This window comes from Sus scrofa, chromosome 12, assembly GCF_054392235.1.
Source record: "Sus scrofa isolate SSC_HxYL_T2T_F1_AM1 chromosome 12, Sscrofa_HxYL_maternal_Yorkshire_Landrace_v2.0, whole genome shotgun sequence".
Classification (NCBI taxonomy): Eukaryota; Metazoa; Chordata; class Mammalia; order Artiodactyla; family Suidae; genus Sus; species Sus scrofa.
Window position 1 is genome coordinate 20716004 of NC_139394.1, and position 26382 is coordinate 20742385.

The 26382-nt window shown below is 45.2% G+C and overlaps 1 protein-coding gene across 1 annotated transcript in view; it reads left to right on the plus strand.

Annotated features, from left to right (window-relative positions):
- STAT3 (signal transducer and activator of transcription 3) overlaps positions 1-26382 on the plus strand; it is a 63810-nt gene that overhangs the window by 33868 nt on the left and 3560 nt on the right. Inside the window, 19 exon segments of the mRNA NM_001044580.1 lie at positions 1289-1433; positions 2292-2390; positions 10385-10480; positions 10652-10733; positions 11183-11277; positions 11450-11601; positions 12093-12251; positions 12410-12502; positions 13646-13705; positions 17844-17873; positions 17980-18073; positions 18176-18223; positions 21920-22003; positions 22697-22795; positions 22907-23042; positions 23907-23959; positions 24133-24227; positions 24336-24475; positions 24972-25184. Coding sequence (NP_001038045.1) covers positions 1289-1433; positions 2292-2390; positions 10385-10480; positions 10652-10733; positions 11183-11277; positions 11450-11601; positions 12093-12251; positions 12410-12502; positions 13646-13705; positions 17844-17873; positions 17980-18073; positions 18176-18223; positions 21920-22003; positions 22697-22795; positions 22907-23042; positions 23907-23959; positions 24133-24227; positions 24336-24475; positions 24972-25184 — 1973 coding nt within the window.

The window sequence follows — 26382 nt, forward strand, 5'->3', positions numbered from 1 at the left end:
TAGTTTGATTCAAGAGACACAGTCTTCTCTAACTTAACTCTTTGCTAACTATTTCATCAAAAAGCTTACACGAACAGCCACTGTGGCAAAAGAGATCAGAACACAAAGAGGTTATTGTAGTCTTGTAAGAACGTTTTTGGAGTTCCCATTGTGGCGCAGCAGAAACGAATCCAACGAGCAACCATGAGATTGTGCGTTCGATCCCTGGGCTTGCTCAGTGGGTTAAAGATCTGGTGTTGCTGTGGCTCTGGCGTAGGCAGGCAGCTGTAGCTCCGATTCGACCCCTAGCCTGGGAAACTCCATATGCTGCAGGTATGGCTCTAAAAAGCAAAAAAACAAAAAAAAACCAAAAAAAACGTTTTCTATATCAGAAGTGCATATGGGCAGCTCTTTTTTTTTTTTTGCTCTGTATGTTCTGACACTTGAAGGACATGCTACAGATATTTTTTTCTGATCTGAATGAGAATTCTATCATAGGTGAAAGTTTCAGTTCATGTTTCTGATTCTCCTTTCATTAAAGGAAAAAGACAGAGTCAGAAATAGACTCGTTCATGGTGCAGTATCCTAACAGTTATTTCCTTCACTTTAATGTATTCGCATCCACCTGTTCATTTTGTTCTTTTCCCAAAAGTTGTATTATTCTTTTCTAAAACATGTGTTTGAAGTGTACTTGATTTACAGTGTTAATTTCTGCTGTACAGCAAAGTGATTCCGTTATACATGTATATCCATCCTTTTTCACACAGGATATTGAGTAGAGTTCCCTGTGCGCTACAGCAGGACCTTGTTGTCTTCTCTTTCATAAATAGTAGTGTGTCTGTGTTAATCCCAGATTCCCCATCCATCTTTCCTCAACTCCCCCTCATTTTAGTTTTATTCAGGCCCATGACCTAGTTTTTCTAGAATTCGGTGAGGGGCCAGGGAAGTCATTCAGAGATGTTGAAGATAGGCCACCATCCTAGCCTGGGGTTGCTTATTTGCCACTAAAAATCTGGCTACAGAGTTGACTGAGAATTTAAAGCCAAACAGCGATCTGTTCACTTCACTCAAGTATTTTATAAATATAGAACTATGACTGTGGCTAATAGTATCTGGGATAATTGTTGATAATTTTTACATTGCTGATCTTTACGTTGCTGGGCAAGATGAATCTAAAATGATGTGTAAGTTAAAGCATCAGGTTTGCCCTAGTTTTTTTCCTCCTTGATGGTGATGTCTCTGTGTGTGTCCATGGATGTGCATATGTGTAGGTTTCACAACCATTCCTTATCCTTCTTCCTTTTCCTAGGGCATATGCAGCCAGCAAAGAATCCCACGCCACTTTGGTGTTTCATAATCTCTTGGGTGAAATTGACCAGCAGTATAGCCGCTTCCTGCAGGAGTCCAATGTTCTCTATCAGCACAACCTGCGAAGAATCAAGCAGTTCCTTCAGGTGCGACGAGAAACTGAACCCACAGAGGCGGGTTTTAGCTTTCCTTCCCGAAAATATTTCCCTTCTCATTTGGCTAAATTATAAGAACCTATCTAGTGTTTTATTTATTTATTGGTTTTTTGTCTTTTTAGGGCCACACCCACAGCCTATGGAGGTTCCCAAGTGGGGGCCAATTGGAGCTACAGCTGCTGGCCTACGCCACAGCCACCGCAACGCGGGATCCAGGCCGCATCTGTGACCTACGCCACAGCTCATGGCAGTGCTGGATCCTTAACCCACTGAGCAAGGCCAGGGATCGAACCTGCGTCCTCATGGATGCTAGTCAGTTTTGCTTCTGCTGAGCCACGTTGGGAACTCCTATCTTGTACTTTAAATCAAAGGAGGAGTAACTTTGGTGCCCTTTGAGCACCATTGCCTGGAAGCCACTTCTTGGGTCGGTTGAAGGAATAGTGTGATTGTTGGGTTAATCTGATTATGTTAGCATGTAAATTACATGCTTGTACCAGGGTCCCCTCATAGGAAGAAGACTCCTCCTTTTCCCTGTTAAAGGTGTGACCGTAATTAGGTATTGACAAAGTCGGTTGCCTCCCTTTAAGATCAGGATAAAACACTGTCCAAAGACAGACCGCCAGGCCTTCTCTACCCAACGTACAGCTCATCGCAACTGCTTTTCTTCTTCTCTTCTGCCCTTCATTGCGCCACCAATTGCAGCCAGGCCCTGAGGCCTTTGCTCTGTTGCTTCATGTAGTAGATAGAAGGCTTTCCCTAATTTATGAGGAAGTTAGCTTTTTAGCAACATTTCGTCCACATCTCCTTTGTCTACGGCCGCTTTTCATTCTCTGTCTCTCCTCCTTACAGAGCAGATATCTTGAGAAGCCAATGGAGATTGCCCGAATTGTGGCCCGGTGCCTGTGGGAAGAGTCCCGCCTCCTCCAGACTGCAGCCACTGCAGCCCAGGTGAGGCCCCGAGAAGAGACAAAGTGCACAATGAAAATGTGCTTCCTTCGCGTGTGCGAAGATGCGCTTGCTCTCCGAGGGTCCTTAGGATGTGCACTGACCTCCAAGGGTGGAAATGTGTGTGGGGGGTTTTTCCTTCTGGACAATGAAAATAACATTTCTCCCCTGCATATGTAATGCAGTCTCCTTCTAAAAAATCTTTAAAACATTGCAGAAAAGTACAAGGAGGAAAGGCTTTTTAAAAGGATCTGAAATGTCACTCTCTCCCTCTCTTCATTGTCTCTTCCCAGAAAACCAAAATTAATAGTGTGGAATATATCCATTTATACCTTTCTCCTGGCTCCTATAGACTGTGGAAAACACACACACACACACACTGTATGCAAATGTGTTTTACTTCTCTGTATCTTGCTTTTTTCATTTAATACTGTATCATGTAAATCCTTCCAAGTCAGGTATTATGAAGCTAACTCACTTGCCTTTATTTGCTGAGTAATATTCTGTGGTATACATTTTCTGTAATTGGAGTTCCCGTCGTGGCTCAGTGGTTAACTAATCCGACTAGGAACCATGAGGTTGCAGATTCTATCCCTGCCCTTGCTCAGTGGATTAAGGATCCGGCGTTGTCGTGAGCTGTGGTGTAGGTCTCAGACACAGCTCAGATCCTGAGTTGCTGTGGCTGTGGTGTAGGCCGGCGGCTACAGCTCCGATTAGACCCCTAGCCTGGGAACCTCCATGTGCCGAGGGAACGGCCCTAGAAAAGGCAAAAAGACAAAAAAAAAAAAAAATACATTTTCTGTAATTGATTTGTTACCTCTTCGATAAACCTTCACTTCATTCTAGGTTTTTCCCCCCACTATAAATACTAATGCAATGTCTCCCTGTATATCTTTAGTCATCCTTTGATTTCTCTACTATAGATTTCTAGGAATGAAATTGTTAGGTCAGAGGGTGTGTGTGTGTGTCCATATGTAACATATATATAAAAATTTTATAGATAGTTTTGAATTGTTTTCCCCAAAGGCTATAGCAGTTCACACTGGCACCAGAAGGTTATGACAATGCACTATCCTTGGGAGCCACCTTGAGGATGGTTTGGGATTGAAACATTAGGTTCATGTGCATTTCTCTTTGTGGTTAAGTTTGGACAATAACCTCACTAAAACTAGAGATACAGCTAACTCAGGGAATAGAGATTATGTGCCACTAACTGGCCCACTGGGGAAACACTTACATGTGTGCTAGTCATATCTATCTATCTAGATCATTTAATCTATTGTGTGTGTGTGTGTGTGTGTGTGTGTGTGTGTGTGTGTGTGTGTGTAGGTATGTCCTACTACTGTATGTTAGTTTTAATGACCCTCTGCTTTAGAAGAGATTTTGGTCTAAGAGAAATAGAAAATCAAACAACTTTTTAATTCAATAAAATTAAAATTATTAAAATATACTAAAAGAAAAAGCTAGGTCAGTAACCCTAGAAATATATTGAAAAAGACTTTAAAAAATTACATTCCCTATCCCACCAAAAAAATAGGCCAGATGGTTTAAAAGTTTTTATGAGGCTGGAATAATGCTAGTCTCAAGACCTAAAAAGGCAGGTTGGGTTAGAAAACGGTAAGGATTTTTGCATCCTGTTTCTTGTACAAAACATTATTTATATTCTAGGAATGCAAGGATGGCTTAATATTAAGAATTATTTTAATGTAATTCATTACATTAGTAAGTTAAAGAAGAAGAATTGGGAGTTCCCATTGTGGCTCAGAGGTAACAAACCTGACTACTAGCATCCATGAGGATTTGGGGTCCATATCTGGCCTCGCTCAGTGGGTTAAGGATCCAGCATTGTTGCGAGCTGTGGTGTAGGTTGCAGACATGGCTCGGATCCCACGTTGCCATGGCTGTGGTGTCGGCTGGCAGCTACAGCTCCAATTTAACCTCTAGCCTGGGAACTTCCATATGCCTCGGTGTGGCCCTAAAAAATTTTTTTAAATTGTATTTTTGTTAGATGACAAAATTTAGTGTCCATTCTATATAAAAAAAAAAATTGCATAACAAATTTCTTAACAAAGTTAAGAATATTTTATCAGAAACCAGAGGGAGCATGACGTGATGCACGATGGTGAAACACTAATCTCATTAAAAACAGTTATGAGATTGAGGGTGCCTCCTGCCATTAATATTTTTCTAAAATACCCAGCCAAAGTATTAAGACAGAAAAATGAATGGGAGTATAATATAAATGTTGGGAAGTAAGAGACAAAAGAAGCGCCAAAAACCAAACAACTATTGGAACTAACAAGAGTTCAGAAAGGTGATTGTGTTCTAGAGAAATATTTTAAGAATCAGTAGTTCTCTTCTACAGTAGCAGCAATAACCTGTTTACAACATAAAGGAAGAACAGATTGATTCATAAGAGAAAAAAATTATGTAATATGCAGGTATTGTTGATACATATGATAAAAGGTCTAGAAGGATATATACCAAAGCATTAATGTTGTTGGTTACAGGAGACTTTTTCACTTTCCTCGAGGCATTTTATTTAATATCCTTTAATCAGGGAATTGTTTTTCTCCTCCCACTTCTTTTTTAAAAATTGTGGTAAAATACACACACAACATGAAATTTGCCATCTTAACTATTTTTTTTATTTTAATGATTTTTATTCTTTCCATTATAGTTGGTTTACAGTGTTCTGTCAGTTTTCTACTGTAGAGCAAAGTGACCCAGTCTCACTCTCTCTCTCTCACACACACACACACACACACACATTCTTTTTCTCACATTATCCTCCATCATGTTCTATCACAAGTGACTAGATGTATTTCCCTGTGCTATACAGCAGAATCTCATTGCCTCTCCACTCCAAATGCAATAGTTTGCATCTATTAACCCCAGACTCCCTGTCCATTCCACTCCCTCCCCCCTTGGCAACCACAGGTCTGTTCTCCAAGTCCATGCATTTCTTTTCTGTGGAAAGTTCCGCATATTAGATTCCAGATAGAATTGATACCATATGGTATTTGGCTTTCTCTTTCTGACTTGACTTAGTATGGAACTCTAGTTCCATCCATGTTGCTACAAATGGCATTATTTTGTTCTTTTTATGGCTGAGTAGTATTCCTTTGTGTATATATACCACATCTTCTTAATCCATTCATCTGTCAATGAACATTCAGGTTGTTTCCATGTCTTGGCTATTGTGAATAGTGCTGCAGTGAACAATACAGGTGCATGTATTTTTTTAAGGAAAGTTTTATCCATGTATATGCCCAAGAGTGGGATTGCTAGGTCATATGGTAGTTCTATATTTAGTTTTCATCTTAACCTTTTTTTTTTTTTTTTTGTCTCTTCTAGGGCCACACCCGCAGCATATGGAGGTTCCCAGGCTAGGGATCGAATCGGAGCTGTTGCTGCCGGCCTGCGCCAGAGCCATAGCAACATCAGATCCGAGCCACATCTGAGACCTACATCACAGCTCACAGCAATGCCGGATCCTTAACCCACTGAGTGAGGTCAGGGATCAAACCCACAACCTCATGGTTCCTAGTCAGATTTGTTAACCACTGAGCCACAAAGAGAACTCCTCATCTTAACCACTTTTTTTTTTTTTTTTTTTTGGTCTTTTTGCTATCTCTTGGGCCACTCCCGCGGCACATGGAGGTTCCCAGACTAGAGGTTAAATTGGAGCTGTAGCCACCAGCCTACACCAGAGCCACAGCAACACAGGATCTGAGCTGTGTCTGCAACCTTCACCACAGCTCACGGCAACACCGGGTCCTTAACCCACTGAGCAAGGCCAGGGATTGAACCTACAACCTCATGGTTCCTAGTCTGATTCGTTAACCACTGCACCACAACGGGAACTCCTTATCTTAACCATTTTTAAGTGTACAGTTCAGTGGTATTAACTTCCTTACATTGTTGTACAACCAGTTTCCAGAACTCTTTTTATCTTGCAATACTAAAATTCTATACCTATTAAACAGTAACTCCCCATTCCCTCTGGCCTCTGGCAACACCATTCTGCTTTCTGTACCTATGAATTCGACTACTCTGGGTAGCTCATTTAAGTGGAATCATATAGTGTGTGTCTTTTTGTGACTGGCTTGTTTCACTTAGCATCATGCCCTTTAAGGGTATCCACGTTGTAGCAAGTGTCAGAAGTTGCTTCCTTTCAAAGGCTGGATACCGTTCCATTGTGTGCCCAGACCGCATTTTGTTTCTACATTCATCTGTCAGCAGACACTTGGGTGGCTTCCACCTTTTGACTGTTGTGAATAACACTGCCATGAACGTGGGTGTACAATTTTTTCTTTTTTCTTTTTTGGCTGCACTCGAGGCATGCAGAAGTTCCTGGGCCAGGGATCAAACCTGCACTGCAGCAGTAGCCAGTGCCACAGCTTTGACAATGTGGATCCTTAGCCACTAGGCCACCGGGAAACTCATTTTTTTTTTTTCTTTTTCAAGACAAAAATGTAGCACACAAAGAAGAATGAACATCTAAGTCCAACTGAGAGAGTGAGGGAAGGCCTGGCAGAGAAAGCAGAGGGAGTCAAGGCTTATTATATGTACATCAGGCAGAGAGATGTGCTGAATAAGCAGAAAGAAGATCGTGTTCAGATAGGGAAACAGAAGTACATGTATTCTCGGGACAAGTGTGGCAAGTTCAGCGTCTGACTGGGGTTAAGGGAAGCTGAGCTGGTCAAGCACCCCCATCATGAAAATCTTTCTAGTTAGTCACACCTTGAAACTTGGCCCCGGAAGAACAGTTCACCGCAAGGACCTTGGGTTCAGACCGCCTGGGTTTGAACCCCATGGCTCTGCCACTTGCTGTGTAAGCTCGGGCAAACTGTTTACTCTCTCCGTACCTCCATCGGGAATGAAATAGCACCTGCTTCGTAGAATTAAATTAATTCTTACGTGTAAATCGCTTAGAACCGGACCCGACACACAGATGCAAAATGAAAGTTGACTGTTTGCTGCTGCTGCTGCCTGTTGCCATCATCATGGTTATCATCACCATCACCCCTTTGGTAGGAAATGGGGGCCCGCTAAAGAATTTTAAGTAGAAAGCTGATGTGCGCAGATGTGGGTGAGGGGGTAACTGATAACACTCCCTGTTCAAGACTCCGGAGATGCGGAGGGTAGCAGACGGCACTCGTCTGGGCATCCCTGCGGTTTGCTGTGTGGAGAACCTTTATGTTTTCATCCTGTTTCGTAAGATGAAAAGAATCGTTTAAGTTGGAGTTCCTTCGGGGCTCAGTGGGTTCAAGATCTGCTGTTGTCACAGCTGTGGTTCTGGTTACAGCGGTGGCACGGGTTCGAGCAACCAGATCGATCAGGGGCTGCTGGCAAACAACCCTTCGTGCTTATGTAAATGAAGTGATTTTGACAGGCAGCCACACATATTCACGCCGGCGCCGTCTGTGGCTGCTTTCACGCGGCAGTGGCAGGGCTGGGTATTTATGGCAGAGACTGGATGACCGACAGAGCCAAAAATATTTACCACCTGGCCCTTAGAGAAAACGTGTGCAGCCCCTGATACAAAGCGACCTCAACGCAGGGCTCACTGTTATTCTGTTTCTAGCCTCTGGCATATTCCCAACTGTCCTTTATGGGGAAGGCACTAGGAGATGGGCAGACTCCCATCTAGTAGACTGATCCCTGTTACTGGGGCTTATAACACACACACTTAAAGTGAGAAAAGCATAGAGGAGAACGTGAGTACTCTTGCTTTGGGAAGTTGAGTAAGGTTTCACAGGGGAGCAGTTCCACCCCGAGTTTGAAGGTGAATGAGTTCAGGTGTGCCAGGCTGAGTGAACAGGGTGTGAAAACATGTGTGCAGGGAAGGCTGGGTAGTGTGGGGTGACTGAAGCTCCGGGGGGAAGGTTTGACTAGTTACTGGATTGTGGTGAAACCTCTGTCTGTGCTGGGCTGAGATGTTTATACCTAGAAGCAGTGAGGAGCCAACAGTTTTTACGAAGGTCTCGAGGACAGTTTTCTGTGGGTGACAAATTGATCATATCTGTTTCCCCACTTCAAGTGCAGTACCAGTAGGCATAGGAGTCAAATGCAGATTAAAATGTCAGCCGTGGAGTTCCCCTTGTGGCTCAGCGGTAACGAACCCAGCTAGTATCCATGAGGACACAGGTTCAGTCCCTCAATGGGTTAAGGATCCAGCATTGCTGTGAGCTGTGGTGTAGGTCAAAGACTTGGCTTGGACCTGGCATTGCTGTGGCTGTGGCATAGGCTGGCAGCTGCAGCTCCAAGTCATCCCCTATCCTAGGAACTTCCTTATGCTGCAGGCACAGGCCTAGAAAGCAAAAAAAAAAAGAAAGAAAGAAAGAAAGAAAAGTCAGCCATATTGTTGGTAAACAAGACTGGAAGGCATGGCATAGGGTCCTTCTTATTAATTAAATTAAATGAATGAATTTTATTGAAATGTAGTTGATTTACAGTGTTTCAGATGTATAGCAAAGTGATTCAGTTATGTGTGTGTGTGTGTGTGTGTATTCTTTTTTGGAATTTTTTCCGTTATAGGTTATGACAAGATATTGACTATAGTTCCCTGGGCTATACAGTAGTTCCTTGTTGTTTAGATCCCTGCCCCTGAGTCAGGTCTTGGTGGAGAGACTGGGTTTGCAGGGCAGTGTTGCCCCAGGCATCCATGTGGAAGGTCAGAGGCCACACACGTAACACCCACTGAACACAGAGACATAAGCCTCTAGAATTCCCTTGAGAAACCAGGCCCAGGCTCCTGCCCCAGATGTGCCCTGGGAAGGGGAGATGGGAGGAGAGGGGCAGCAGTGTAAGTGCTGGGCCCTTCGGGGATCTCTGAGCACAGAGTCCTCCTCTCAGCCTCACCGATCAAAGGAGTCATCCCCCTATGAAGAGAATAAGGTGGCGGTCGCCTTCCCAGAGCTTCTAAGGGAAGTCTGTGTTCTGTGGGCTTGGACAGGGACCATGAGAAGAGGAGAGAACCATTCCCTCTAAAGCTGGCATGTTTTGACCTATTTTGGAGACTTCTGGTGGCAGCATAGAGCAGATTAGAAGCAAGAGATGAGAGGCAAAGGGCTCAACAGCTGGGGCTGGAGCTGAGTCACTGGCACTAGAGATCAGAGAGATTGTGCGACACAGGGCCAGGAGGATATGGTGGCTTTGGTGTGAAATCAAAGACAACGAAGAATGAATAGTTTGGAAAACTGGGTATATGATGTCTTTCTTGGTATCTCAATTCTCTTCTACTGGGTGATGTCTCCATTCTAGGCCAGTGCCACACCATCCTGGCCACTGCAGCTTTTGCATGATCTTTTTTGTCAGGAGATGTCCTATAAGACAAAAGTTATTTGTAAGTTTTACGTGCTGGTCGACTTTTTCAAGGCACCAGCCTCTTTCCCCTCTCCCCTGAGATCGTATCTCCTGATAGGGAATTTCATTCCTGGGACAGAACAGGTTTTTTTAATTATTCCACAGAAATGTATAGGACACCCCATGCATTTAAATAGGTGTCCAGGAGTTCCTTGGTGGCTCAGTGGGTTAAGGATCCAGTGTTGCCAGTGCTGTGGCACAGGTTTGATCCCTGGCCTGGGAACTTTCACATGTTGTGGGCACTGCCAAAAAAAAAAAAAAAAAGGGTGTCCAACATGTGCTGTCATAAATTATTCTGATTTTTTTTTTTTTTGCATTCTTACCTATAATGTGTTTGTTGTCTTAGCTCAACATGTGGCCTCCTAGTATAATACGTAAAGTAGGTTTATAGGATGACCTAGAGGGAAAGAGCCAAGGACACAGGTAAAACTGTGAGCGCTTTCTTGGCGCGGCACTGACCGCACCTGGCGGGCACTGGCCACCTTGTAACTGCCCTTCCCATCACAATGGCAGCGGCAGCTCAGGCCAAGGAGGAGGGGTCGTGGGGTGGGATGGAGACCAGACAGGGAGATTTTGCTCCCCATGTTTCCTGCATTCACATGTGCATTGGCTCCCTTTTTTGGCAGCAAGGGGGCCAGGCCAACCACCCCACAGCCGCTGTGGTGACAGAGAAGCAGCAGATGCTGGAGCAGCACCTTCAGGATGTTCGCAAGCGTGTCCAGGTAAAGTGAGTCTTGGGCGGGAAGCCTTTTCTTGGGGAAATTGCCCATGGGTCCTGCGTGTATCTTGTGTGAAGTTTTGGCTTTATTTTAATCCTTCCCAGAAACTTTCTTTTCCCTCTCCCTAGGGAAACGTGCTTTTAACCTCCGTGTTTGTGTGTTTATTTGCAATAGGATCTGGAACAGAAAATGAAAGTGGTGGAGAATCTCCAGGATGACTTTGATTTCAACTACAAAACCCTCAAGAGTCAAGGAGGCAAGTGTCTATTAGAGACGTTAGAATCTCCTGTAGCGGAGTTCCCATTGTGGCTCAGTGGTAAAGAACCCGACTAGTACCCATGAGGATGAGGGTTTGATCCCTGGCCTCGCTCAGTGGGTTAAGGATCCGGCGTTGCCATGAGCTGGTGTAGTTCGCAGATGCGGCTCGGATCCCAAGTTGCTGTGGCTGCTGTATAGGCCGGCAGCTGCAGCTCCAATTTGACCCCTAGCCTGGGAACTTCCACGTGATGCAGGTGTGGCCCTAAAAAGATTAAAAAAAAAAAAAAAAAAATCTCCTGTAGAAAGTGACTTTGTGTTACTGGAGTCTCAGAACTCGATTGTCTTGACTCTGTGTTCAGACGTAGGGGAGGGGATGCTCAGGGGCTGCTCTCATTATTAAGGATGAGCGTATTCCCTCAGCTCAAGGAGTGTCTCCCTTCTCCTCAGATATGCAAGACCTGAATGGAAACAACCAGTCAGTGACCAGGCAGAAGATGCAGCAGCTGGAGCAGATGCTCACTGCGCTGGACCAGATGCGGCGAGTAAGAGCGCTGGACCCCTTCCTTGCGGGTCTCGCTCGCCTGCGGGATTTGGGCATCTTGGAGAAGAACTTGTTTGTTTTTGGATGAGTTCCTTCTCTGGAATTGACTAAAGCCTGTGGTTAGAAACAGTGCGAGGCAATGTTTTCTGACTTTGCTTTTGGTTTCCAACCAGAGCATCGTGAGTGAGTTGGCGGGGCTTTTGTCAGCTATGGAGTATGTGCAGAAAACTCTCACGGATGAAGAGCTGGCTGACTGGAAGAGGCGGCAGCAGATTGCGTGCATTGGAGGCCCTCCCAACATCTGCCTGGATCGGCTAGAAAACTGGTAAAACAGAAAAGAGATGTTCTTTCTTTCTAGAAAGCTGTGCTAAATTATGGTCAGCGCTGCAAGCCCAAAGAATGGCGTCTGTGTTTCAGAGGTGGAGGTCTTAACATACTCAAATTTAGTCCAAGGGTAGGAGTTCCCTGGTGGTTTCGTGGTTAGGACTCGGCACTTTCACCCCTGTGGCCCAGGCTGGATCCCTGGTCTAGGGACTGAGATCCCACATCAAGCCATGGCCAAAAAAATTAGCCTAAGAGTTAAAGCTTTTACTTTATTTGGACTTATTTTATTATTCAACTAACCTAAACTGAACTGTGCATTTAGAAACAGTTGATTTTCTGCTATGCTTATTTTCTCACAATAAAAAAAATGCCCCTTTCTTCTGTTCGGGGACCGCATGGAGGTGTTTATACCTGTGCTATCCTCTTCCCCTTCTCCAGCTCCCCTGTGTACACCCACTCCGGTAACTGGGAACTTCCTTGTTCTATTGGCAGGATAACCTCATTAGCAGAATCTCAACTTCAGACCCGCCAACAAATTAAGAAACTAGAGGAGCTGCAGCAGAAAGTGAGCTACAAAGGGGACCCCATTGTACAGCACCGGCCCATGCTGGAGGAGAGAATCGTGGAGCTGTTCAGAAACTTGATGAAAAGGTATCCTAGAGCCCTCGTCCCTTTCCCGCATCATGTCTCCCCTCCACAGAATGTCCTCCAACAGGAGGTTGGCTGACTTCAGAGGAACAGGACAGGGACAGGACACACGAGGCTCACTGGCTAGTGTGTGACCTGCTGCCCTTCTCTTCCCCTTCCAGTGCCTTCGTGGTGGAGCGACAGCCCTGCATGCCTATGCACCCTGACCGGCCATTAGTCATCAAGACCGGTGTCCAGTTTACAACGAAAGTCAGGTGGGCCCCAGCACCGCCACTTCTGGCAGATGCTGTATGGAGGGATGCTTTTGCAGCGAGAGCAGCGTTGGTGGCCAGGGTTGTCCTTTGGAGGCCTCCCGGTTACTGTGATGGGGAAAGTGTGATTATGGAATGTGTTGGCCTAATATCAGCTTGCTCTTTGGTTCTCCTGGCAAAAGCTAAAGAATGGTCGTCTCCTTGAGGTTACCTGGGCGCATTCCTATGATTCAGGCTCACTCTGTTCTGAAGATTTCAAGCCGAAAGTCAGGCCATAACGTCTCGGCTGTCCTACAAAAGGGGCAAAATGTGTTATTTTCTGGTTTTGGAGCCTACCCTTCCCTGCAGATAATAAGGGAAAGAGCCCAGTAGAGATAATAGAAGCTGAGAGGCCGCAGGACAGGTGGGTGGAGCGTTTCTTCCATATGCAAGTGTTAGAACAGGTAAGCTGGGGTTTGCCCCTCTGCAGCGAAATTTCCCTTCTCACAAAGGTAGTTTGGTGTTGGGTTTCAAGGTTTTTTTTTTGTTTTTTTTTTTTTTGCTTTTTAGGGCCGCACCCATGGCACATGGAATTTCCCAGACTAGGAGTCAAATCGGAGCTACAGCTGCTGGCCTGTGCCACAGCCACAGCAACGCCAGATCCAAGCCATGTCTGCGACCTACACCACAGCTCGCAGCAATGCCAGATATCCGACCCACTGAGCGAGGCCAGGGATCAAACCCACATCCTCATGGATGCTAGTCTGATTCATTTCTGCCGTGCCACAACGGGAACTTCGGGTTTCAGGTTTAATAGAAAGAACACCAGCTGCAGAGCATGTATTCCTGGACTCTTTTTTATGAAATGGATTTTGTTATCATTTTGCGAATCTCTCATAACGTTGTGCACGTTCTTAGTTCTTAGGCTTTCTTCAGTCTCTTTTGGCCTGTAGGGGGGATGCTCAACTTAGGATCAAAGACGGCACAGACAAGAGGAGGAGTTTGGGATTGTAACTTACCTCTTTAGAATTGAAGAGTTAATGAAGTTTATGTTACTTCAACTAGAATTTTCTGGGGGAGCCTACTGACTTCTTTTTAAACTGGAATTTTTTTTTTTTTTTTCTTTGCTCTGAAGCATTTCTTTTCTTTTCTTTTCTTTTGAAATAGATTGCTGGTCAAATTCCCTGAGCTAAACTATCAGCTTAAAATTAAAGTGTGCATTGACAAGTAAGTACCTCCTTCTTATCTTAGCTCTTTTTTTTTTTCTTTTTTTTCAAACAAGGAACAGAAAAATGAGAACTTGGACAGACATCATGTGAACTTAGAGGCCTTATCTTCATTCAGAGATCTTCGGGTTTTTTTTAACCAAAGTTTTCAAAAGCCTTGCAGTGCGTTGTCATTTACGTGGCTGAACAAAACCACAAAGCTGGCGGTACAGATTTGAGTTGCGATTGCCATTGCGACCTCGAGTCCCTCTTTTTCTTTATTTAGTTTTTTACTTCCAGGTGTAATTTATGCATATTATGTAAAACTGAGAATCTATGGGGAAATTGGGTTTTCTTTATTGTTGTTCCACACGTCACCACATAATGGAATCCTTCTCAAATTTGACCGTACTTTTAAAAACTTAAAATGCACTACCCTTTGAAGACATTAGAAAAGAGAAAATGTAGGTTATATAATTATTGATCTGGAAATTTTATGAGCATGAACTGGAAAATAGTTACAAATGAAGTAAGAGACTTTGGGAAGGTGGTAGGTTTAAGAAATAAGCATAATTTTAACGATAAATTAGCATCAACCAATTAGAAATTTTTTTTTTTTCTTGTTGTTGTTGTTGTTGCTATTTCTTGGGCCGCTCCCGCGGCATATGGAGGTTCCCAGGCTAGGGGTTGAATCGGAGCTGTAGCCACCAGCCTACGCCAGAGCCACAGCAACTCGGGATCCGAGCCGCGTCTGCAGCCTACACCGCAGCTCACGGCAACCCCGGATCGTTAACCCACTGAGCAAGGGCAAGGACCGAACCCGCAACCTCATGGTTCCTAGTCGGATTCCTTAACCACTGCGCCACGACGGGAACTCCCAACTAGAAATTATAATAGAAAAATATCTCACAATAAGCAACAAAAATAAAAAATACATGGTGATAAACCTAACAGAAATGTTTCAACAAAGAAAACTGTGAAATTTTAGTGAGGAAGTGATTTTTTTTAAAAGTGAGACGGTATGTCATCTTCCTGGATTGAAGACGTTCAATTTTATTATAAAGATGTTGATTCTTCCCAGTTAATATAGCACCAACCAAAATGGGCATAAGGTTTTTAAAAATCCTTAACTTACTTTTCAAGTTATATCTTAGATGAATAAAATAAGCAAGGATAGTTTTATAAAAATTTATTTTTAGCTATGGTAAACATAAAATTTACCATCTTAGCAATTTTTTTTTTTTGGTCTTAAAAATTATTTTTCATCTTAGAGATGTTAAATCTTGCCCCAAATACTCCTTTTTTTGAAAATTATGTTGCCTTTTTCCCTCCTTTGGCCATGCCCTCAGCATGTGGAAGTTCCCATGCCAGGTGTTGAACCTGCGCCACAACAGTGATCTGTGCTGCTGCAGTGACAATACCAGGTCCTTAACTTGTTGTGCTACAAGGGAACTCGCCAAAATACTTCTCTAAGATCAAAGAGCCAGTTACTGTTCACATTTTCCCCGATTGCCTCATTTTTTTTCCTCGTTTCTTTTTAATTTTTTATTGACATATAGTTGACATCTTAACCGTTTCTAAGTGTAAAGTTCAATGGTACTGAACATTTTTGCCTCGTTGTCTAGCAGATCTCCAGAAATTTTTCATCTTGTAAAACCAAAACTCTACATCCAATGAACAACAAATCCTCATTTCCCTCCCCCTCCCACCCCTGGCACCCACCTCTCTACTTTCCAAAAGAATGTTTTTAACAAATAAAATTCATGGGGGGTGGGGTAGGGTGGGAAGCTGCCTTGCCAGATATTTAAATGTATCTCAAAGTTTCAGTTGCTAAATGAGTGTGTAATCAGGGCAGGAATCAATTAATCATTTGAAGCAAAATCTAAAGCCCAAAATCCAAAGCAAAGTCAAGTTTATATGAGGAATAAATATATGTTTAAACCTGTATTAAATCAGGAGAAAAGGCTGGATTATTCAGTAGATGGTCTTGGACCAACTTGGTATTAAGGGATTTGAGTGAGAGAAGTTAGAGTTTTACTTTTTATTGTCCATCAGAATAAATTCCAGATGTACTTACAGGTTTAGAACACAAATATCTTTATACGATGGTGGCAAAATGGCACAACCACTTTGGAAAACAATTTGGCAGTTTCCTAAAGAGTTAAATGTGCACCTACCCTAGATTCCAGTATTCTACCCTGGCTACATTTACCCAGGAGAAATGAAAGTGTGTGTCTGTGCAAAGGACTGCCACACGGCAGTCCTCTTTAGGAGATGGGTGTCTATGAATGGGTAAATGCATAAGCAGTTGTGGTCTGTCCGTGCAACAGAATATTACTCAGCAATAAAAAAGGAATGAACTGTTGATACCACAACACACGAATAAATCTCAAAATAATTATACTGAGCCAGAGAAGCCAGACGAAGAAAAAAGAATACATACTCTCTTTCCATTTATTTAAAATTCTAGAAGTGCAAACGAACCTGTAGTGACTGAAAGTAGATCACTGGTTGCCTGGGGATGGGGTGGGTGGAGTATAGGATTTGGGAATGGGTTGCAGAAGAGTGTGGGGAAACTTGGGGGTGATGGATGTGTTTACTATCTTGATTGGGCTGATAATGTCACAGTGTGTACAGTATATTTTAAATATGTCAAACCTCATCAGATTTACATAGGCAGTGTATTATTCATCAATGTCATAATAATAATTTAAAAAAAAAGAATGTAGGCATTTTCTTGTGGCTCAGCGGGTTAAGGGCCCGACATTATTACTGCAGCGGCTTGGGTTGCTCCTTTGGCAGGGGTTCGATCCCTGGCCCAGGAACTTCCATATGCCACAGGTGTGGCCAAAAAAAAAAAAAAAAAAAGAAAAGAATGTAAAAAATATATATAGCCTAGACATGAGGGAGAATTTCCCAATAATGAGGACTATTTACGTTCTAAAATGTGATATATGGAAAGATATCTTCTGAATGGTTTAAAAGTTGCTCCGTCTTAATCTGTAAACTCTTCTAGAATGCACTATTTAATAAATAATAGCTATTATTCTAACAGCCTAAGTGAATATATAGCAATGGAGATGGACTTTTTAAAGAGTACTGAAGTAATTTTAAAAAGAAAGGGGGAGTTCCCATCGTGGTTCAGAGGAAACGAATCCGACTAGTATCCATGAGGATCCGGGTTTGATCCCTGGCCTCCCTCAGTGGGTTAAGGATCTGGTGTTGCCATGAGCTGTGGTATAGGTCACAGCCTTGGCTCGGATCCTGCATTCCTATGGCTGTGGTGTAAGCCAGCAGCTATAGCTCCAATTCGACCCCTAGCCTGGGAACTTCCATATGCCCTGGGTGAGGCTCTAAAAAGATAAAAATTTAAAAGAAAAAGAAAAAAGAAAAAGAAGGGGAAACCCTCAGAAATGTGACTACATAAAAAGCAAAATAATCAGAAAACCTAGTTAAAAGACAGGGAACATGCTGGGAAGAATATTTCAAGCTACGTCAGTAGGATGCTCTGAGCTGCAGGTAAACCTTTACAGAAAACCCAGTATGGCTTAAATAATAAGGAAGTTTGCAACCTTGTATCACTGAAAATACAAAAGTAGAACAAGTTCCTGACAGTGAGATCAGTGACTCATTGATGCCATCAAAGGCCCAGAATCTTCTCTGCCACCATAAGTGGCCACCATAAGTGTTCTCAGGTTCCCTTCTGGGTTGCAGCAAGGTTGCTTGGAGTAGTAAGTAGGTGAGGCCATGTGCCTCCTTGCTTATATTCAGCTGAAGGAAGCTGTGGAATATAAATACCAATCTGATTGGAACAGGGTAGGTCTCGCCCCCACCCTGGACCACCATGCTTGCGGGTATGTTGTGATCTGGTGGGCTTTGCGATCAGGATCCTCGGGGGCAGGGGGCGGGAGGGACACCCGGCAGGGTCAAGTTTCCCGTAGGAAGATGGGAGTGGATGTTGGGTAGGCACCCAACTGGGTCCGCTCCTTCAGCATAGATAGGGCGTTCGATTTCATGTGTAAAATGTAATTGAATCATTGACAGAAAGCCCCAGGAGAAGGGCAGTTTTCCCATCAGAGCGAATTATAGGTGTTCAAAGCAGACTTTTGGAAGAACAAGCCAGGGCCTGCTTTATTAACACCTGTTTGTGTCCTTGACAGAGACTCCGGGGACGTCGCGGCTCTCAGAGGGTACGTTCAGCCTGGAGGCTTCCTTCTGTTCTCTTGACTCTAACTTTCGTCTTCGGGCCAGCCACTCGGTCCCTGACACGGTGGGTACTTTTCTCCTGTGATTTAGATCCCGGAAATTTAACATCCTGGGCACCAACACGAAAGTGATGAATATGGAAGAGTCCAACAACGGCAGCCTCTCCGCAGAGTTCAAACACCTGGTACTCGGGGGAGCCCGGACCCCCCTTCTCCTGGGGCCTCTGGCGGAGGGTGGGGTTGGGGGGAGCCTCCCGTGACAGCCCTGTCCTTTGCTTTCCTTACAGACCCTGAGAGAGCAGAGATGTGGGAACGGGGGCCGAGCCAATTGCGACGTAAGTTGGGTAGGGGATGAAAGCCCACCTGTAGGAACCTTGTCTTGGAGGCTGAGCGAACAAGAGCCCTCTTACTGCCCAGGAGTAGAGACACCTATGTGCTGTTTCAGCTGCAGTTGTTCAGAAAAGTCACCCTGGGCCAACCTGACACATCAGAAGTCACACAGGCCTTGGAGTTCCCTGGCTCGGGGCGTTTCCTTCAATGGCCGGCCAGTTAGCTCATCATTAAGGAGTGGAAACTCCCTTGCCCACGCCCAGTGAGTAGAAAAGAAGCTTTCCACCTTGCCTGGGGCTTTCCACATTCCCGACAAGGCTTGGCTCAGCTTTTGGTGACCAGTTTTTGTCACGGAGGTGGAGATGGAAGGTTTCAACACATCGGAGCTAACCATCTTACAAAAAGAAAAATAACAAAACCTCTGGTTCTTGATCCCCCTTGTTTCTTCTCTGCCTCCCATTGAGTCAGGTCATTGGATTCTGAGTGTCAAGAATAAACTTTAAAAAAAAAAAAAAGGGGGTAAATGTGACCAAAAACTAGTTGTAAATCTTTTAAGTTGTTTTTGGTTTTTTTTAATTTTCCTATGTAAATTTTTTGTTTGGTTTTGGTTTTGGTCGCCCCATGGCATATGAAGTTCCTAGGCCAGGGACCAAACCTGCATCCTGGTGCTGCAGAGATGCCACCAATCCTGTTCCGCCACAGCAGGATCCTAAATCTTTCTTATGAATGTGTGACACCCTGTTTGTTTTTTCTTTTTTCTTTCCTTTTTTCTCATTAGGGCTGCACCTGAGGCATATAGAGATTCCCAGGCTAGGGGTCAAATCGGAGCTACAGCTGCTGGGCTACATATGCCACAGCCACAGCAACTCAGGATCTGAGCTGTGTCTGCAACCTACACCGCAGCTCAGGGCAACGCCAGATCCTTAATCCACTGAGCAAGGCCAGAGATCGAACCTGCATCCTCATGGATACTAGGCGGGTTTGTTACCACTCAGCCATGACAGGAACTCCCACCCTGTTCTTTTTCTGATATTTGTCCCCTGAGCCGTTCTTACCCTCTTCTGTAGCATGTAGGAGGCCTTTAAAAAAAATGAACTGAGCTTATAATACTCGACAGCAGTTAAAGAGTGAGGTAGTCTCTATGCAATGATATGGGAAAAGGTATGTGAAATGCATTTAGAAAAAAAAGCAAGATGCAAAATAACTTGAGTAGTATACTAGTATATTTGTTTTAAAAAACATACTTTTTGTCTATTTATCCATATATTACAAAATTCTAGAGGATTATCTATCACACACTGCTTATGTATTTGTGCTGCTGTTCTTAACCAAGACTCCTCTATACTATCTCTGTAGTATTTGCATTTTATTTTATTTTTTATGTTAGAAAGAAAAGTAAAAACCAAACTTTATTGTTGCTTTTTGCCATTTGGTAGCATTTTACACACAGGCTTCAATCTTTGGAATACCCTGGATTCAGTAGAAAAAACTTTTATTTTTATTTATTTATTTATTTATTTATTTTTGGTCTTTTGTCCTTTTAGGGCTGCACCAGTGGCATGTGGAGCTTCCCAGGCTAGGGGTCTAATGGGAGCTGTAGCCGCTGGCCTACGCCACAGCCACATGGGATCCGAGCTGTGTCCTCGACCTACACCACAGCTCACGGCAATGCCGGATCCTTAACCCACTGAGCGAGGCCAGGGATTGAACCCGCAACCTCATGGCTCTTAGTCAGATTCGTTAACCACTGCACCACGACAGGAACTCCAGAAAAACTTTTTAAATGAAGTTTTGTACAATAGACACTTCTCAGCAGTCAAAATTTAGACCGCAAAAAAATACATGCGAAACGTACTTTCCCGAAAACACTTTGAACAAAGCACCAAACTACACAAATTGTAATATTTGCATTTTAAACTGAACATGGATTACTTTTGTAATTAGAAACAGAGGATTTTAAAAATGAATTGGAGGAATTCCCTGCTGGCCTAATGGTTAAGGATTTGGCATTGTTACTGCTGTGGCTCAGGTTCAATCCCTGGCCTGGGAGTTTTTATGTGCCGTGGGCACAGCCAAAAAAGGGGGGTAGGATTTCTTTTCTAATAATTTTTTTGACAACTCTTAATCAAAGTAATGTTGCTATATTGCTATTGGGAGTACAAATTGTTACAGTCACTTTGGAAAACAATTTGGCATTATAAAAATAAAAATGCCCTATAAACCTGTAGTGCTGCTCCCAGAATTGTTTAACAAGAAGGAAATCTGGGAATTGCTATTATGGTTCAGTGGTAACAAACCCAACTGGTTTCCATGAGGATGCGGGTTCAATCCCTGGCCTCACTCAGTGGGTTAAGGATCCGGCGTTGCCATGAGCTGTGGTGTAGGTCACAGACGCAGCTGTGGTATAGGTATAGGCTGGCGGCTGCAGTTCTGATTCCACCCCTAGCCTGGGAACCCCCATATGCCGCGGGTGCAGCCGTAAAAAGACAAAAAAAAAAAAAATCTGGAGTTCCTGTTGTGGCTCAGCAGGTTAAGAACCCAACATGGTGTCCATGAGGATGCAGGTTCAGTCCCTGGACTCACTCAGTGGGTTAAGGATCCGGCATTGCCACAAGCTGCCATGTAGGTTGCAGATGCAGCTTGGATCTAGTGTTGCTGTGGCTGTGACATAGGGCAGCAACTGCAGCTCCAATTCGACCCCTAGCTCCAGGAACTTCCATAAGCCACAGGTTGGGCCTTAAAAAGTAAAAAGGGGGAAAAAAGCAATAAAGAAATCTTTGTACATATATGTAGCAGAAGACAAGTATGCAATGTCATGACCTGATTATAAGTTCTAAATTATCACCCAAAAACCCTCAGCACTAGAGTGGATAAATGATCTGTGCCATAGTCAGGTGATGGAATATTGTACAGCTGTGAAAATGAATAAATTGCACAACCTCAAAGATATGAAAAGTGAGTCTCAAAAGAATACACAGGGTGTGGTTCCTTATGTATGACTCACAAACACCCCAAGCTAAACACGTACCTGTTTAGCGATATAAAGGTGGTAAGGAGTTTCCTTGTGGCGCAGCAGGTTAAGGATCCAGTGTTGTCACTGCAGCAGCTTGGGCTTCAGTCCCTGCTGTGGTGCGGGCTCAGTCCTTGGCCCAGGAACTTCCATGTGCTGCAGGTGCACCCAAAAAAAAAATATATATATATATATGATAAAACCATAGAGAGGGCTTTCCCTGTGGCCTGCAGTGTAACTACAAGGAGTTGTCTCTGCAACCGCTCAGGTTCTGGCCTTGGAACTTCCACGCGCCATGGGTACAAACAAACAAACCATGGAGAGCTAGGAAATGGTAAACTCAAAAGACAAAACAGCAGTTCCTTCTGGGGAAGGAGGCACCCAGAGAACCTCAGCGCCGTGGTCTTTCCCTTAAACTGGGTGGTGGGTACGCAGGTGTTCCCCGTTGTGTCATTCTCTGCGCCTTACATATTTTATAAAGAACATATTGGATCTAGTAGAATCTTACTAAGGCCAGGAAGAGAGCGTGTTGAGGATCACAGCATTGGAGGAGGGTCGTAGTGTTGAAGAGGCCACATGCTCTGGGTGTGTCCACGGCCACCTGGTAGACTGACTGCCCTTCTGGATGGTGTCGTGGTGACGGTCGGTTCCGAATGCCACCCTCTCTAAGGAAGTGTCCTGGTTATGGCAGGCCTCCCTCATTGTGACCGAGGAGCTGCACCTGATCACCTTTGAGACCGAGGTGTATCATCAAGGCCTCAAGATTGACCTGGAGGTGAGTTCTGCAGCAGAACTGGGTGGGGCTGGGTGCAGGGGTGATGGAGGTGACCAGACTTCTAGTTGGGGTTTTCTCTCCAGCAGGTGCAATGATGACTCTTGGCTAAACACCATGTTTATTGCTTTTGCTTGTTTTTCTCCAACAAAATCCTCAGTGTCTCCTCTGGGAGTAAAATCTTGCTGGAGTGCTTAGAAGATCCCTGTTTACTCAGCCTTCAGCAAACCTGGTATAAAAACTCATACTTAGAAATTGATTACAGTGGACTTTATTATATAAAGTTTGAGCAAAACAGCCTTTCAGCAGCCACTGTTTGTAGCATACAGACAATCCTGGCATTTATATGCTCTTTTTCCCAGCTGATCTTTAAAGATACACCCGAAAAACCAGGAATCCTAAGTTTTGGATTCCTGGGAGCTCTCTGTTTAAGGGGTTGATGCATCTTCAGTTCGTGGAGAATGCCTTCCGGGTTTTATAAATGGGGAGTCCGTGGACCATGAGTGTCCACTGTGAGCATGTCGGCATCACAAGGTCATGGTGGTGTTCAGACCGAACCTGAGGCCTGTGGCCCGAGTGTGGCAGCAGGCGTGGCCCATGGCCTGTCCTCTTGCAAACCCTGCAAAATATGGGTCAAGAGACTTGAAGCCACCAGGGCCCTCCGCCTCCCCAGCTCATTGCCCGCTTACTCCACAGACCCACTCCTTGCCAGTCGTGGTCATCTCCAACATCTGTCAGATGCCCAACGCCTGGGCCTCCATCCTGTGGTATAATATGCTGACCAACAACCCCAAGGTGAGCCTGGGCTCCGGGTTCTCCGGAGACTTCTGGGCTTGTGGCGGTGCCTGGGGCGGCTCATCAGGCACCACCCTCATCTCAAGGAGCCCATGTATGTCGTTTCCCTAGAACGTGAACTTTTTCACCAAGCCCCCGATCGGAACGTGGGATCAAGTGGCCGAGGTGCTGAGCTGGCAGTTCTCTTCCACCACCAAGCGAGGGCTGAGCATCGAGCAGTTGAGCACGCTGGCAGAGAAACTCCTAGGTCAGCTCTTTGCCTCCTTTCTCTCCCGCCTTCCTCTGAAAAGGAATCCCGCCCCTGGAGCTGGTCCTTTAGGAGTGTTTGGGTTGCTGAGCAAGGTGCTGTGCCCGGGGCCAGAAAACCTGCTCCGGCAGGTAGGGAGTCAGGATGCAGAGGAGGCCAGCATCCTGGTGATCATTTCTATGAGGCGGGAGGCAGATTTCTTGGTAGCTGTGTCCCTCATCCTTTCAGGGGACCACTTTCCCTTTGTCCGACCCTAGGAAGGTGTTTGAAGTATGTGTTAGAAGGCAGAGCTCCGGGTTTGGCAGCCCTGTCCGTTTCTTCAAGAACCTGTAGGCTCGTTTTTCATTTTCTCCCCTGGGAAAAAAAATTGGTAGAATGTATTTTACATGCTACCTGTGCTTTGTCCTGTGCTGCCACCAAATGTGACCCTGTAATGCCATCTGTCAGCACCTTAGTGCTGCTGGTCCCCAGACCACCACTCGAAGCTGGGAAGTGCAGCAGGGACATGATGGATCGTCCCCTCGCTCTGCTGGGCTAAACAGCTCCTCGGGGGTGGGGGTGTCAAATGATGGGGTCTGGGAGCAGGTGGGCACACAGTGGTGGCAGCATTCAAATACATGAAAACCAGTGGTTTCAGAGTTCCCTGGCAGGCTAGCAGTTAAGGATCTGGCGTTGTCATTATGCCTTGCGTTCAACCCCTGGCCTGGGAACTTCCACGGCCGGAAAAAAAAAAAACCCACAAAAACACCTAATGGTTTCACGGCACAGTGGGACAGATGTGTATGAGTGTGTTCTGTATGAAGGAATGAGATCTTGATTCAAAGTCGAAAATTATACTACTTTATTATTATTTTTTCCCTTCAGGACCTGGTGTGAACTATTCAGGGTGTCAGATCACGTGGGCTAAGTTTTGCAAAGTAAGCAACTGTGTGAATTAGGGGAGGGGGAGGGGTGCACACCTGCGGGGTCTCAGAAGGCTGGGGGCACCCAAGGGTAGGTGCGCCTGAGGATTTTGCTGGCACCTCGCCCCGCGGAAGGGACAGCCTGGGATGGTTGAGGGACTTGGTTTTCCTGTTATTCTTTTCTCCAGGAAAACATGGCTGGCAAGGGCTTCTCCTTCTGGGTCTGGCTGGACAATATCATTGACCTTGTGAAAAAGTACATCCTGGCCCTTTGGAATGAAGGGTAGGTCGAAACACAAGTCTGGCAGCGTACACAGGTGTGACAAGTCCCCCACTCTTCCAGCAGGCTGGTGGCAGAGGAACCCTCAGCCCAAACCTTGTTGTCTTCCAGGTACATAATGGGCTTTATCAGTAAGGAGAGGGAGCGGGCCATCTTGAGCACCAAGCCCCCAGGCACCTTCCTGCTGAGATTCAGTGAAAGCAGCAAAGAAGGAGGAGTCACCTTCACTTGGGTGGAGAAGGACATCAGCGGTAAGCTGGGCTGGTCCCCACCCCACCTGGTAGCTTATGGGTGGCTGCTGCCTTGACTGCTGCTAGTGCCAGGCACCTGCTGCCCCCTGGTGGTCAGAAATGGCCTCAAACCCACTGCCTTAGGCTTGGGAAACACATTTGAGTGACTTTTCTCCAACTTCTGCCAGCTGGAGGGTCGGTTTGCCATTTCATTTCACTTGGTCCAGGAGCTAATATTTGCCTAGAAATTTGCAACTTAAATTTTCTTCATCTCCTTTTTTACTTCCCCTGTTAACATAGCTTATGTAAGTGATGATTCAAGTGTATTAACCTGTGACCCAACTGGATCGCTTCTCTCAAAGCCAGCTGGACATTTCCACAGTGCCAGGTGACTGGGAAAGCTATTCAGGGCCTCAGGCGCTAGGTTGGCATAAGTCTGTCCCCCTTGCGGGAAAAAATTAAATCCCATAGTTTTCTTGGAGCTCACCTAGTCTTTGCCTCCCATATCCCATGACAGGTAAGACCCAGATCCAGTCGGTGGAACCGTACACCAAGCAGCAGCTCAACAACATGTCGTTTGCTGAAATCATCATGGGCTATAAGATCATGGATGCTACCAACATCCTTGTGTCTCCGCTGGTCTACCTCTACCCTGACATTCCAAAGGAGGAGGCGTTTGGAAAGTATTGTCGGCCAGAGAGCCAGGAGCATCCCGAAGCTGACCCAGGTAGTTGTTGATTTTCCGCAATAGGCATTTCATTCCGGGGAAAAGCAGGAAATGGTAGGATCCTTGGAGGATGGGATGGGTCAATGCCTGAAGAACCTGGTCATCTTTATTCTTCTTTTGGGGAAAGAACTCTGTAGTGAGTGCTTTTGGGGGGTGGCTGATGGCACAGGGAGCCCCAGTCTAAAGGGGGAGACTGCATGCAACACCCAGGCATTCCTCAGACACTGCCGAGAGGAAGTTCCCGTTGTGGCTCAGTGGTAACGAGCCCAGCTAGGATCCACGAGGATATGGGTTTGATCCCTGGCCTTGCTCAGTGGGTTAAGGATCCAGCGTCAGCATGAGCTGTGGTGTAGTTCGGCAGCTGTAGCTCCAATGTGATCCCTAGCTGGGAAACCTCCATATGCTGCAGGTTCGGGCCTAAAAAAGAAAAAAGAAAAAAGAAAACATGGCAGAGAGAATTCGGGGACAGGATTCTTTGGTAACAGGACGCCCAGCCAGCGCAGCGCTTCTTACCTAGCAGAGGCTAGAAGGTTTGCAACTCAGACTTCAGTCTAGTGTGTTTCCTTTTCCCGATCACTGAACAATGTAGGCAGCATCAGGTGGGACAAAGAAAGGCCTTCTGGAGGAAATGAGTGTTAGCAGCCTTGGAACACGGTTTGAGAGCAGAATCTCGGGAGAGGGGTAATTGAAGGGGCAGATGGCAACGGGTGGGAGGGGCATGGAATTGCTACCTTGGACATGCAGCTGTCGAAAGTAAGGTTTTCTTAGGGAGGTCCCTGGTGGTCTAGTGGTTCGGACTCAGGGCTTTCACCACTGTGGCTGGGTTCAAGCCCCGGTCTGGGCACTGAGATCCACACCAAGCTGCTGCACGCCATGGCCACGCAAAAGGGGAAATTGGTTTTTTTTTTTTAACGTGCAAGAGCACATTCATGTGCTTGTGTAAGTTATACATAAATGGTTTCACACGTTTAAACCCGTGTGAGCTCTGGCACCATCCTCAGTGTGGAGGGCAGAGCCCTCTAGTCTATTCTCGGTTCTGTTTGGAGCTCAGATCTGGGTTCTCTGTCTGGATCCTGACGAGGAGACGATAATTGGCCATTGTTTTTATTAACTTCTCTTCATCTTCTCTTACCGTGACCCTCGGAGGTTGGCCGTCCCGGCCCTGGCTGCTTTTGAAAAACCTTGGTTTTGTACCAATAGC